This window comes from Oncorhynchus mykiss, chromosome 7 (assembly GCF_057628025.1).
Source record: "Oncorhynchus mykiss isolate SJ-2025 chromosome 7, ASM5762802v1, whole genome shotgun sequence".
Classification (NCBI taxonomy): Eukaryota; Metazoa; Chordata; class Actinopteri; order Salmoniformes; family Salmonidae; genus Oncorhynchus; species Oncorhynchus mykiss.
In genome coordinates this window covers 25,958,871-25,973,961 of record NC_143028.1, presented here as the reverse complement: position 1 = coordinate 25,973,961, position 15,091 = coordinate 25,958,871, and the positions used below count along the sequence as shown (strand labels likewise).

Below are 15,091 nucleotides of genomic sequence, written 5' to 3'. Positions count from 1 at the left end.
GCACACCGCTGAGAGGCCAGGCTTGAGCAGTTGTAAAATCCTCCTCCTCTCATGGTGGACGAGCGTTTGATGGTTGTGGTTGTTTTTGTACCAAATGGACTCTTAGCGTGCGTCACGCAGTGCTGTTTAGGCACAGGCCACAATAGTACAATAATACAAGCTGTGAGCTCATGCTCCAGATGGGGCCAATGCCTGCAGAAACATGACCCAGCTTTTCCTGGACCACTCCAATGCAACGTGGTTTCAAATGGATCAAATTCAAAAATTGACCAGACAAAAAAAAAAAAAAAAAAAAAAAAAAAAAAACATAGGTCCAACCTCATTTATTCCACCCCACCCCTGTGAGCCATCTTCAGTTTGATAAGTCTCTGGTGGTGCAACTGCCGGTATAGCTGGAGAGCATTATTCAATGGAAACCTTGTAAAACACATGTAATTAACTTCTGCTCTGTTCATAAGTAGCTGCCTAGCTAGACACCTTTGACTCTGGAGATAAAACTGGCACAGCCAAAGTGGGAGGACAACGTCACAAAATGTATTACGAAATGAATCCCAATTTGTTGATAACCTTTGTGGCACACTAGGGCGGCAGGTAGCCTAGTGGTTGGAGCGTAGGACTAAAAACCGAAAGGTTGCTAAGATTGAATCCCCGAGCTGACAAGGTAAAAATTTGTCGTTCTGCCCTGAACAAGGCAGTTAACACCTTGTTCCTAGGCCATCATTGAAAATAACTTTGTTCTTAACTGACTTGCCTAGTTAAATAAAGGTAAAAGCCATGTAGTTCACCAGTAGCCTCCTTGTCCAACCAATGCCAAATTCTCACCAGCACTTTCACACATTAGCAACATGTCTGGTGTTCTGTGTGGGTTGGTGGGCAAACCAAGCAGTGTTCCGTCTCGCCCTTAAACACATCCCAGAATAACTGGTGCCCACATCTCACCACTGCACAAAAGCACTCAGTGTCTCTCAGCACAAGAGTGGGGCTCTGTTCACACCTACTCAGTTTACTCAGACGCCCCCTCCTCGCGGCGGTCTGCTGTGGCGGTGGGCCACTGGACTGTGTTGTGCTGTGTTCCAGACAGGTCTCAATGCTTTGACTAGTTAAGATTCCATCTAAGGTAAAAGTAGAATATATCCTGGGGGACAGCCCTCCATACAATTATTAACTCTATTCATACACTTATTTTGGGTCAGAACAATCCAACAATGCTCTTCATGTTTTAGCTTTTCCTTCTTTCAGTAACTTCAAATCATACTATGCTCCTTCAAGTCTAAAACTGTAGATCACTACATTTTTCAGCTGATTCGGTTTGAATTAGTAGCTCTGACAGAACCTCCCTTGTCTTGTGGATCACTGTTGCGAGTCTTGTGATGTTTCTTTGATGCACTAGAGAAAAAGAGTCTGCCTCATACAACACGTTTATAAAAAAAATAAAAATGTAAAAAGACATCCTCATGGTAACCAGTCATGAGGATCCACAGATTAGTCAGATCATGCTGTTGACAACAGCATAATATTGAGCCTCTTACATTAACAGATTTCACAAATGATTCTAAACCCGCAGACGAGAAGCCCGCACTGTCGAAACCTAGCATAGAAACTTGGGGAAGCCAAAATACTAGTTATTGATGGAGTAGTACTGAGGAATGGACTGGCAACTTAGAAAATTAAAAACAGGGTTGGGAATTCCTAATAACCCAAAACAAATTTCCCTGTAGCTCTCAAAAGGGAAATGTGCAGCGAAATCAAAGACTGTTTGGACATGTGCTGTCATCACCACTAAGGAGACCGAGGGCTGTGCTCCCACCACACTCCTTCCATTCAGATACACAGACATCTCCCCCCCTCTCCTTCCCTTTGTTTAGAATGTATACATTTCCCCTTTTCTAAACAGATTTCCATGAGCTCAATGCTGGGAGCGGGGAGGGGGCATGTGGCAGTGCAAGTTTGCCTATAGAAAGCACGTGTCACAGGAATATTTAACAGACGCAGGAACTCTAAACACTTCGTCAAAATGTTCCCAGTGATAAATATAGCCTAGTCCTCAAGTCATGTTGCGAATAACAGGTTGGACGTCAACGTACTGCCTTTTTCCAGACAAATTGTTATTTTTTTTTAAACGTATGAGGCACTGGGGAGTATACGTTATACCACCCTGCATACCACTGCTGGCTTGCTTCTGAAGCGGAGCAAAGTTGGTCCTGGTCAGTCCCTGGGCGGGAGACCAGATGCTGCTGGAAGTGGTGTTGGAGGGCCAGTATAAGGCACTCTTTCCTCTGGTCTAAAAAAATATCCCAATGCCCCAGAGCAGTGATTGGGGACATTGCCCTGTGTAGGGTGATGTATTTCAGATGGGACGTTAAACAGGTGTCCTGACTGTGGACACTAAAAATAGTATGGCACTTAACGTAAGAGTAGGGGTGTTAACCCTGGTGTCCTGACTAAAGTCCCAATTTTACCTTCATGCCACCTAATCATCCCCAGCTTACAAATGGATCATTCATCCCCCCTATAGCTATTCCCCAGGTCGTTGCTGTACATGAGAATGCTTTCTCAGTCAACTTACCTGGTAAAATATGGGTTAAATAAATAAATAAAGTCAGATAAAAACAAGCCTACATTGTAACAATGTGATGCAGTACTTTCACAAAGTGAGATTGAAAAACATCACCCTCTGTTAAGAATGTCATGATGCATAAGTACATAGGCTTGAGTAACCAATGTTGTTAAACGAGAGACAAAAACAGAGTGATTGCACTATCAAAACAATTTCAAACATGTACAGTACCAGTCAAATGTTTGGACACACCTACTCATTCCGAGTGACGCAGCGGTCTATGGCACTGCATCTCAGTGCAAGAGGTGTCACTGCAGTCCCTGGTTCGAATCCAGGCAGCATCATATCTGGCAGTCATTGGGAGTCCCATAGGGCGGTGCACAATTGGCCCAGTGTCGTCCAGGTTTGGTCGTCATTGTAAATAAGAATTTGTTCTTTATTTAACTAAGGCAAGTCAGTTAAGATTACATTTTTACTATTTTCTACATTGTGAAATACAAGTGAAGACATCAAAACTATGAAATAACACACGGAGTCATGTCGTAACCAAAAAAAAGTGTTTAACAAATCAAAATATATCTTCAAAGTAGCCACCCTTTGCCTTGACAGCTTCGCACACTGCTGGCATTCTCTCAACCAGCTTCATGAAGTAGTCACATGGAAAGCATTTCAATTAATAGATATGCCTTGTTCAAAGTTCATTTCTGGAATTTCTTAATGTGTTTGAGCCAAATCAGTTGTGTTGTGACAAGGTAGGGGTGGTATACATACCAAAATACCAAGTCCATATTATGCCAAGAACAGTTCAAATAAGCAAAGAGAAACAGTCATTCAATACGGAAAATTTCAAGAACTTGTTTCAAGAAAAGTTTCTTCAAGTGCAGTTGCAAAAACCATCAAGCGCTATGATGAAACTGGCTTTCAGGAGGAATGCCACAGGGAAGGAAGACCCAGAGTCTGCTACAGAGGATTATTTCACTAGAGTTACCAGCCTCAGTAATTGCAGCCCAAATAACAGACATCTCAAAATCAACTGTTCAGAGGAGACTGCGTGAAAAATCAGGCCTCCATGGTCAAATTGCTGCAATGAAACCACTACTAAAAAGGACACCAATAAGAAGACTCCAAATTGTCTGTGTGAGACCCCGAGTAGGTGAACGGATGATCTCCGCATGTGTGGTTCCCAACGTGAAGCATGGAGAAGGTGGTGTTAATGTGTGGGGGTGCTTTGCTGGGAACACTGTCTGATTTATTTAGAATTCAAGGCACACTTAACCAGCATGGCTACCACAGCATTCTGCAGCGATACATCATCCCATCTGGTTTCTGCTTAGTGGGACTATAATTTGCTTTTCAACAGGACAATGACCCAACACACCTCCAGGTTGTGTAAGGGTTATTTGACCAAGAAGGAGATTGGAGTGCTGCATCAGATGACCTGGCCTCAATCCCCCAACCCAATTGAGATGGTTTGGGATTAGTTGGACCGCAGAGTGAAGGCAAAGCAGCCAACAAGCGCTCAGCATATGTGGGAACTTATTCAAGACTGTTGGAAAATTATTCCAGGTGAAGCTGGTTGAGAGAATGCCAAGAGTGTGCAAAGCAGTCATCAAGGCAAAGGGTGGCTACTAAACTCTAAAATACATTTAGATTTGTTTAACACTTTTTGGGTTACTACATGACTCCATGTGTGTTATTTCATAGTTTTGATGTCTTCACTATTCTAAAATGTAGAAAATAGTAAAAATAAAGTGCATAACACTAAACACTAAATTTAGTGCATAACACTAAATAAGCTACCCCTCTCTTTAGAATACAAATGCATACTAAAAACGGACTCCACCAACGCCTGTGATACCAGACACGGTCACATTGCATTACCTGTGTTACAGTTTTACACGCGACTTCGTTTTACCTTTTATGCAGGCATCTACATAAATACCGAACTCAATATAACAGTGCTATCCCTGAATCATTTGATTTCCATTGTGCATGAAACAAAGTGACAGGAGCAGTGCTTTCCTTTATAGAACAGCCCAGTGATTTTTTTAAATTTAACTAGGCAAGTCAGTTAAGAACAAATTCTTATTGACAATGACTGCCTACCCCAGCCAATCCCTAACCCGGACGACGCTGGGTCAATTGTGCACCGCCCCACTGATAAAGGCATTTCCATGGTAAATCAAAGTGTTGCGTTATAAAGTATGTCTCGGCATCACACTGTTTGTCATGCTGTGTAACAGACACATGAATAATGGCCTTCGGGTTGACTGGCATTCTGCCCAGAGGGAAGACCTTTACAAATGAAGGGAACTGGGTCACATGGAAATTTACAATGTAAATGATGTAAATCAGAGATTGGCTGAGTGAGAGGTTTAATTTATGAGGCAACAAATTACAACACAGGTGTTTGTGTTATAACTTCAAACGCTTATTCAATCTGAGGTTGTCTTCAAAAATGCTCATGCGTGAGACTGCACTGATTCAGTTATCCTCAATAAATTAAATGTTGTATCAAGGTTTCTCTCACATGTGTGAGATATTTTTATCTGAGGGGATTCTGCAATTACTGTGTCCAAAATACCAACGTCAACTGCACTTTTATTACGTTTGCATCTACACATGTTGTATAACAGCAATGATAATTTCATTAATAATGGATTGTGTCACTTGATCGCTAGGGAGAGAGGGGGGAGTTTGATCACAATATCACAACAGATAACCTACACCGATACTGTATTGTGCTTCAGAGCCATGTTCTTAACTGAAAGCACATGAGCTGAAAACAAGGGCACACACACAAATTCCAAACAGTCCTGCAAATCCTCAGATCTCCTGCCCTATGGGCGTTCTCAGTTTTAAGTGTAGGCCAGTGAGTGGGCCCATCCTCTGTTGCTCATCCGACAGCCCCGGTGTCCTTCTTAGATGTACACAGAACCGCAGACAAATACTTAGTCAGTAGTAGCTTATTAAAGCACCATAGAGCAAAAAAATATATACAATTCGACTGACCTACTCTGCACCATATTGAAAGAGCAATTCATGCCACATGACAACAGTTGACTCCCCTTTCACAAACTAGAATTGTCTATGTCACCTACTGTGGCTTAAAGAAGCGATGAACAATAGATACACATCTTTGCCTTTACCTCTTGTTCCAGTCGCCATATCTGCCACCTTCTGAAAGGCATCCAGGAAAGAGCTTGTGACGATGACGGTTGCCCTGAAAGATAAAAACAAAAAAAAGTAATGGAGAAACATTCAATTTAAACCACTCGTGTACACAATAAAACCAGCCTTAGAAGAAACCCTAGACAGGTTTCAGATAAGAATATGTTATTGCATCATTCGGCTTGAAATCAGTTCACTCTGTTTGCGTGAGCATACTGATTACAATCATTCCAGCTAACATTTTTAAGCATATTGTTTCTAAATCAGAGTCAAAGAAAGTCCGTCACTACTGGGGAGACGGTGACTGTTTCGATCACAAGACTCAAATCTCATTTAGGAAAACCCCTACACGATTATGTCCTAGACCTACTGAATTTTCTTATTGCCCTTCAGATTTCAGTTTCTGGATTTAGACATTCATGACATTGAACTGAGATGTGTTCCCCTAATGGGTTGGCTTGGGCAGTATACTGGGGAATTTTGAAATACCAACAGTATCATTTTAAATATACTGTACAATTATTTCATTTTCGCAAAAAGTACAGTTGAAGTCAGAAGTTTACATACTTAGGTTGGAGTCATTAAAACAAATCTTTCAACCACCAATTTCTTGTTAACAAACTACAGTTTTGGCAAGTCGGTTAGGACATTACTTTGTGCATGACACAAGTCATTTTTCCAACAACTGTTTACAGACAGATTATTTCACTTATAATTCACCATACCACAATTCCAGTGGGTCAGAAGTGTACATACACTAAGTTGACTGTGCCTTTTAAACACCTTGGAAAGTTCCAGAAAATGATGTCATGGCTTTAGAAGCTTCTGATAGGCTAATTGACATCATTTGAGTCAATTGGAGGTGTACCTGTGGAGGTGTACCTGTGGATGTATTTCAAGGCCTACCTTCAAACTCAGTGCCACTTTGCTTGACATGGGAAAATCAAAAGAAATCAGACAAGACATCAGAAAAATAAATGTAAACCTCCACAAGTCTGGTTCATCCTTAGGAGCAATTTCCAAATGCCTGAAGGTACCACGTTCATCTGTACAATAGTACGCAGGTATAAACACCATGGGACCACGCAGCCGTCATACCGCTCAGGAAGGAGACTCGTTCTGTCTCCTAGAAATGAACGTACTTTGGTGCAAAAAGGTCAAATTTATTTAACCTTTATTTAACTAGGCAAGTCAGTTAAGAACAAATTCTTATTTTCAATGACGGCCTAGGAACAGTGGGTTAACTGCCTGTTCAGAGGCAGAACGACAGATTTGTACCTTGTCAGCTCGGGGATATGAACTTGCAACCTTTCGGTTACGCGTCCAACGCTCTAACCACTAGGCTACCCTGCCACCCCAAATCAATCCCAGGACAACAGCAAAGGACCTTGTGAAGATGCTGGAGGAAACGGGTACAAAAGTATCTATATTCACAGTAAAACAAGTCCAATAGACGTAACCTGAAAGGCTGCTCAGCAAGAAATAAGTATCATGTTGTGGGGGTGCTTTGCTGCAGGAGGGACTGGTGCACTTCACAAAATAGATGGCAACATGAAAAAGGAAAACTATGTGGATATATTGAAGCAACATCAAGACATCAGTCAGGAAGTTAAAGCTTGGTCAAAAATGAGTCTTCCAAATGGACAATGACCCCAAGCATACTTCCAAAGTTGTGGCAAGTTGGCTTAAGGACAACAAAGTCAAGGTATTGGAGTGGCCATCACAAAGCCCTGACCTGAATCTTATAGAAAATGTTTGGGCAGAACTGAAAAAGCATGTGCGAATAAGGAGGCCAACAAACCTGACTCAGTTACACCAGCTCTGTCAGGAGGAAATGGGCCAAAATTCACCCAACATATTGTGGGAAGCTTGTGGAAGGCTACCCGAAACATTTGACCCAAGTTAACCTCTCTGGGATCGTTCAGGAAGCTAGCATCCCACCTCGCCAACAGCCAGTGAAATTGCAGGGCGCCAAATTCAAAACAACAAATCTCATAATTAAAATTCCTCAACCATACAAGTATTTTACACCATTTTAAAGATACACTTCTCGTTAATCCAACCACAGTGTCCGATTTCAAAAAGGCTTTTCAGCGAAAGCAGAATATGTTATGTTAGGTCTGCCATTTTCCAACCAAAGAGAGGTGTCACAAAAAGCAGAAATATAGATTAAATGAATCACTAACCTTTGACGATCTTCATCAGATGACACTCCCAGGACTCAATGTTACACAATACATGTATGTTTTGTTCGATCAAGTTCATATTTATATCCAAAAAACAGTTTACATTGGTGCCATGCTCTGAAATGCCTCCAAAAGATCCAGAGAAATTGCAGAGCCACATTAAATAACAGAAATACTCATCATAAACTTTGATGAAAGATACATGTTTTACATAGAATTAAAGAAACTTGTTCTTAATGCAACCGCTGTGTCAGATTTCAAAAAAAGCTTTACGGCAAAACCACAATATTCAATAACCCTCTAAACCCGCAAGCCATCCAATTACCCGCTAAATTGTGGAGTCAACAAAAGTCATAAATGGCATTATAAATCTTCACTTACCTTTGCTGATCTTCGTCGGAATGCACTCCCAGGACTTCCACAAGAAATGTTTGTTTTGTTCGATTACGTCCATATTTATGTCCAAATACCTCTGTTTTGCTCACGAGTTTAGTTCACTATTCCAAAGGCCCAATGCGCGAGCGCAAAATCCAGACGAGACGTCAAAAGAGTTCCATTACAGTTTGTAGAAACATGTCAAACGATGTTTACAATCAATCCTTAGTTTTTAGAAAAATAATAAATCTTCAATAATATTCCAACCGGACAATAGCGTATTCATTAGAGGAAAAAGGAACAGCGCGCCCGTGTAGTAAACAACTGATTGGCCTCAGCCTAGTCCACTTGTTGAAACAGCTCTTATTCGACACCCTTCCACAATAGAAGCCTCAAACAACTTTCTAAAGACTGTTGACAGCTGCTGGAAGCCTTGGGAAGTGCAATTTGGCCCCATAGACACAGCATATTGGATAGGCAATCACTTAAATGAAACTAAAAACCTCAGATGTCCCACTTCCTGGTTGGATTTGTCTCAGGTTTTCGCCTGCCATATGAGTTCTGTTATACTCAGACATCATTCAAACAGTTTTAGAAACTTCAGTGTTTTCTATCCAATAATACTAATAATATGCATATATTAGCATCTGGGACAGAGTAGCAGGCAGTTTACTCTGGGCACCGTATTCATCCAAGCTACTCAATACCGCCCCCCTGTCACCAAGAAGTTTAAATTGTTTAAGGCAATGCTACCAAATACTAATTGAGTGTATGTAAACTTCTGACCCACTGGGAAAGAAATAAATGCTGAAATGAATCACTTATTCTGACATTTCACATTCTTAAAATAAAGTGGTGATCCTAACTGACCGAAGACAGGGAATTTGTACTAGGATTAAATGTCCGGAATTGTGAAAAACTGAGTTTAAATGTATTTGACTAAGGTGTATGTAAACTTCCGACTTCAACTGTATATCCAGCCAATCATGTGATATGTTTGTTTCGAATGAGCACATGGAGCAAACGGGATGTGATTATCCACAGTTGAGCAACACAAGGGAGTTGATCAAGTTACATTTGAAAAGCACAACTAATGTTTGCCAGCTAAATATCTTCTAAAGTATAAGTTACCTAAGATGTGCCAAATACAATTCTCAGCTCAGGGCTCCAGCTATGCATTTGGTTGCAACCCCTATTACTAGCCTTCACCTGGAATGCTTTTCCAAAAGCCTTGAAGGAGTTCCCACATATGCCAAACCCAGACGATGCTGGGCCAATTGTGAGCCACCCTATGGGACTCCCAACCACGGCCGGATGTGATACAGCCTGGCTTCAAGATGTCCACCATTGCTCCTGTACCCAAGAAAGCGAAAGGTAACGGAACTAAATAACTATCACCCCGTAGCACTCACTTCTGTCATCATGAAGTGCTTTGAGAGGCTATTTAAGGATCATAACACCTTACCTGACAAACCATTTCAATTTGCATACTATTCCAATAGATCCACATATGACGCAATCGCACTGCTCTATCCCATCTAGACACGAGAAATAGCTATGTAAGAATGCTGTTCCTTGACTACAGCTCAGCCTTCAACACCATATTACCCTCCAAGCTCATCATTAAGTTCAGGGCTCTGGGTCTGAACCCCGCCCTGTGCAACTGGGTCCTGGACTTCCTGACGGGCCACCCGTAGGTGGCGAATGTAGGAAACCCTTCTATTATGCTGATCCACAACACAAGGGTTCTTAGTCCCCTCCGGCTACCACCCAGTTACTCAACCCTGCACCCTATGTACATAGAGTCACTGGTCACTAATAATGGAACACTGTTCACTTTAATGTTTAACTCATTCCATATGTATATACTGTATTCTAGTCAATGCCATCCTATTTAAGTGTTGTATATACACACTATCCTAAGTATTCTAAAGATATACCAAATATTCTATCCACATACTGACCATGTTTATATCACACACACATCCCAATTCCATTATTTTACTTTTAGATGTCTATTGTTAGATATTACTGCACGAGCTAGGAACACACGGATTTCGCTACGTCAGCAATAACATCTGTTAAATGTGTGTATGAGACCAATAAACTTTGATTTGATTCGTGACAATGCTGTTGTTCAAAGCAGCAAATCACATTGGGTTATATGGGAAATTACCGTTAAATTCTGTTCTGCCTAGTGGCGCTGAACCGGCAAGTGCGGAAAGGTAAGGGGAAAAATAGAGCATTGTCCTATATTTTCAATGCTTGTCGCTTTAAGATATGTGCTCTAAGCAAGTGTTTCCATTAATGTTTATCCTCAGCCAACCACAGACCTCTCAACCTGCATGTAGTAGGCAGGGTGGGAAGAAAAAAAAAACACTTGATTCTAATTGGAGATTTCACAGCGTCAGTCAAACTGTAGCTGCGCTATAAACACTAGCTGTAAATCATTTGGATGGCCTTTCTATTAGTAATGACGATTCAAAAAGTTAATTATGTAGGCCAATGTACTGTACTAGTAGGCAAATTGAAAGGAAAACCAAAAATATAACCCGAATTAAAAAATTGAATTGAAATAGGTATAAAACACTTAACTTTTGACTTGAGCTCTCGAACTTGCCCATTATTACTTAAGACTTGCTAAATTGTGACTTGGTCCCATCTCTGCCGTTGACACACTTGTTTATGGCGAATGCTCAAATTAATTGGGTGTGTGTGTTCATCAGTCCTTACTAAAATAATATAGGTCTAAGAAGAAGTCAGGGAATACAAATCTTATTCTGTTGTCTTTTTATTTGACACATGCACACAGATCCTATTAGCTAATAAATGGATATTCACTGAGAGGGGTTGCAGAGGCCAGGGTTAGCTCTTACCTTAGCTGGGATTGCAGCTTAACTCCTTTGGTTACAAAGTCCTCCCAGGCTGGATAACTAGCCTGAAAAGCAAACAGACACAACGGGTGGTTACTTAAGTTGGACAACAGTAAATTATTGAATCAATAGAAAAAACATGTAATGTAAGTAGCAACCATTACATTCTATGAGATTAGAATTGCTTAGATTATTGAAATCAATCATATTTACTGTCATTTTTAATTGGATGTGGGAAAGATTGACTGTTACTGGGAAAAGGAGTGGGTCAGGGAGGCTTGAGCAGTCAACTACTGTATTCCATCCTGTTCCATCACTGTGGAACGCTTGACAACTACAGTTGAAGTCGGAAGTTTACATATACCTTAGCCAAATACATTTAAACTCAGTTTCACAATTCCTGACATTTAATCCTAGTAAAAATGCCCCGTTTTAGGTCAGTTAGGATCACCACTTTATTTTAAGAATGTGAAATGTCAGAAGTGTGATTTATTTTAGCTTTTATTTATTTCATCATATTCCCAGTGGGTCAGACGTTTACATACACTCAATTAGTAGTTGGTAGCATTGCCTTTAAATTCTTTAACTTGGGTCAAACGTTTCGGGTAGCCTTCCACAATAAGTTGGGTGAATTTTGGCCCATTCCTTCTGACAGAGCTGGTGTAACCGAGTTAGGTTTGTAGGCCTCCTTGCTCACACACGCTTTTCAGTTCTACCCAAATATAGAAAATGTTCAGGGCAGGGCTTTGTGATGGCCACTCCAATACCTTGACGTTGTCCTTAAGCCATTTTGCAACAACTTTGGAAGTATGCTTGGGGTCATTGTCCAATTGGAAGACCCATGTGTGACCAAGCTTTACCTTCCTGACTGATGTCTTGAGATGTTGCTTCAACAGAATCTGCCTACCTCATGATGCCATCTATTTTGTGAAGTGCACCAGTCCCTCCTGCAGCAAAGCACCCGTGCTTCACGGTTGGGATGGTGTTCTTCGGCTTGCAAGCCTCCCCCTTTTTCCTTCAAACATAACGATGGTCATTATGGCCAAAAAGTTGTTTCATCAGACCAGAGGACATTTCTCCAAAAAGTATGATCTTGGTCCCCGTGTGCAGTTGCAAACCGTAGTCTGGCGGTTTTGAAGCAGTGGCTTCTTCCTTGCTGAGTGGCCTTTCAGGTTATGTCAATATAGGACTGGTTTTACTGTGGATAGATACTTTTGTACCCGTTTCCTCCAGCATCTTCACAAATTCCTTTGCTGTTGTTCTGGGATTGATTTGCACTTTTTGCACCAAAGTACATTCATCCCTAGGAGACAGAACGCGTCTCCTTCCTGAGCATTATGACGGCTGCGTGGTCCCATGGTGTTTATACTTGCGTACTATTGTTTGTACAGATGAACGTGGTACCTTCAGGCGTTTGGAAATTGCTCCCAAGGATGAACCAGACTTGGTCTACAATTTTCTTTGAGGTCTTGGCGGATTTCTTTTGATTTTCCATGTCAAGCAAAGCGGCACTGAGTTTGAATGTAGGCCTTGAAATACATCCACAGGTACACCTCCAATTGACTCAAATTATGTCAATTAACCTATCAGAAGCTTCTCAAGCCATGACATCATTTTCTGGAATTTTCCAAGTTGTTTAAAGGCACAGTCAACTTAGTGTACGTAAACTTCTGACTCACTGGAATTGTGATAGTGAATAAGTGAAATAATATGTCTGTAAACAATTGTTGGAAAACATGTCATGCACAAAGTAGATGTCCTAACCGACTTGCCAAAACTATAGTTTAACAAGAAATGTGAGGAGTGGTTGAAAAACAAGTTTTAATGACTCCAACCTAAGTGTATGTAAACTTCCGACTTCAACTGAGTGTGGAAAGTAAATAGGTCATATTTGTTCAACTAAATCTTTATTTTCTCTGCCCCACTCTGAAAGCACCTCATTATTGCAGCTTAATTTAAATGAAAGTCACATTTCCAATCATGTTGAGTGAAGAACAATGAACGCCAACTCTGTCAGGATGGAATGGACCATTATTATGAACCAGTCTGTGGGTGAGTAATGACAGTTAATATTATGAGGAAAAACGTTGATTATATTAATATGAAAATAAATTTATCATCTTTTCTAGAATAGTAGTCAGCTGTATGGATTAATTAACTTTTTTGGATGCCTTTGTCAACAATGTGTACGCAACGCAGGCACAGTGGATGGAGGGGGTATATTTATGATAACTAGTATTATTTTTGTAAATTATGCCCTGCTCACAAGGCCCCTTGTTGGTGTGAGGCCTGAGGCAATTGCCTCTCCTTACCTAATGGTAAATCCGTGACTGGTTATGTCATAGCTAATTTGTAAATTATAAAAATATTGATACATTACTGGATCAAACACTTAAATCTGCAAAGATTACAATTAGTGGGTGATGGTCATTTCATAACCAAAGCAGAGGGGACAACAAAAACATAGGAAACATTGGCCCCCCATAATCTGGGGTAGGTTGGTAGATGCCTATAAATCATTTACACACTCACAAGTCAGCTCCAACTCATGAGCTTCATCAGCTGCAGATGTATTATTTAGAATGGAAAATGAATGTGTTTATGCAGCAAACGTTAGTAGAGCCCGAACGATAAGGCATTTTTCGATCCGATATCGATTTTAGAGTGGAAATATTCACAGGCAGATATACACTGCTCAAAAAAAGAAAGGGAACACTAAAATAACATCCTAGATCTGAATGAATGAAATATTCTTATCAAATACTTTTTTTCTTTACATACAGTGCCTTGCGAAAGTATTCGGCCCCCTTGAACTTTGCGACCTTTTGCCACATTTCAGGCTTCAAACATAAAGATATAAAACTGTATTTTTTTGTGAAAAATCAACAACAAGTGGGACACAATCATGAAGTGGAACGACATTCATTGGATATTTCAAACTTTTTTAACAAATCAAAAACTGAAAAATTGGGCGTGCAAAATTATTCAGCCCCTTTACTTTCAGTGCAGCAAACTCTCTCCAGAAGTTCAGTGAGGATCTCTGAATGATCCAATGTTGACCTAAATGACTAATGATGATAAATACAATCCACCTGTGTGTAATCAAGTCTCCGTATAAATGCACCTGCACTGTGATAGTCTCAGAGGTCCGTTAAAAGCGCAGAGAGCATCATGAAGAACAAGGAACACACCAGGCAGGTCCGAGATACTGTTGTGAAGAAGTTTAAAGCCGGATTTGGATACGAAAATATTTCCCAAGCTTTAAACATCCCAAGGAGCACTGTGCACGCGATAATATTGAAATGGAAGGAGTATCAGACCACTGCAAATCTACCAAGACCTGGCCGTCCCTCTAAACTTTCAACTCATACAAGGAGAAGACTGATCAGAGATGCAGCCAAGAGGCCCATGATCACTCTAGATGAATTGCAGAGATCTACAGCTGAGGTGGGAGACTGTCCATAGGACAACAATCAGTCGTATATTGCACAAATCTGGCCTTTATGGAAGAGTGGCAAGAAGAAAGCCATTTCTTAAAGATATCCATAAAAAGTGTTGTTTAAAGTTTGCCACAAGCCACCTGGGAGACACACCAAACATGTGGAAGAAGGTGCTCTGGTCAGATGAAACCAAAATTGAACTTTTTGGCAACAATGCAAAACGTTATGTTTGGCGTAAAAGCAACACAGCTGAACACACCATCCCCACTGTCAAATATGGTGGTGGCAGCATCATGGTTTGGGCCTGCTTTTCTTCAGCAGGGACAGGGAAGATGGTTACAATTGATGGGAAGATGGATGGAGCCAAATACAGGACCATTCTGGAAGAAAACCTGATGGAGTCTGCAAAAGACCTGAGACTGGGACGGAGATTTGTCTTCCCACAAGACAATGATCCAAAACATAAAGCAAAATCTACAATGGAATGGT

At 40.8% G+C, this 15,091-nt stretch overlaps 1 protein-coding gene across 7 annotated transcripts in view; it reads right to left on the bottom strand.

Annotated features, from left to right (window-relative positions):
• Nucleotides 1–15,091, bottom strand: part of LOC110527647 (protein MTSS 1) — a 120,901-nt gene that overhangs the window by 90,248 nt on the left and 15,562 nt on the right. For all 7 annotated transcript variants that reach the window (XM_021609059.3, XM_021609060.3, XM_090240579.1 and 4 more), the window contains exons 2-3: nt 11,166–11,227; nt 5,707–5,780 (exon numbers count right to left, since the gene is read on the bottom strand). In XM_021609059.3, coding sequence (XP_021464734.3) covers nt 5,707–5,780; nt 11,166–11,227 — 136 coding nt within the window. The remainder of the gene's footprint in view (nt 1–5,706; nt 5,781–11,165; nt 11,228–15,091) is intronic.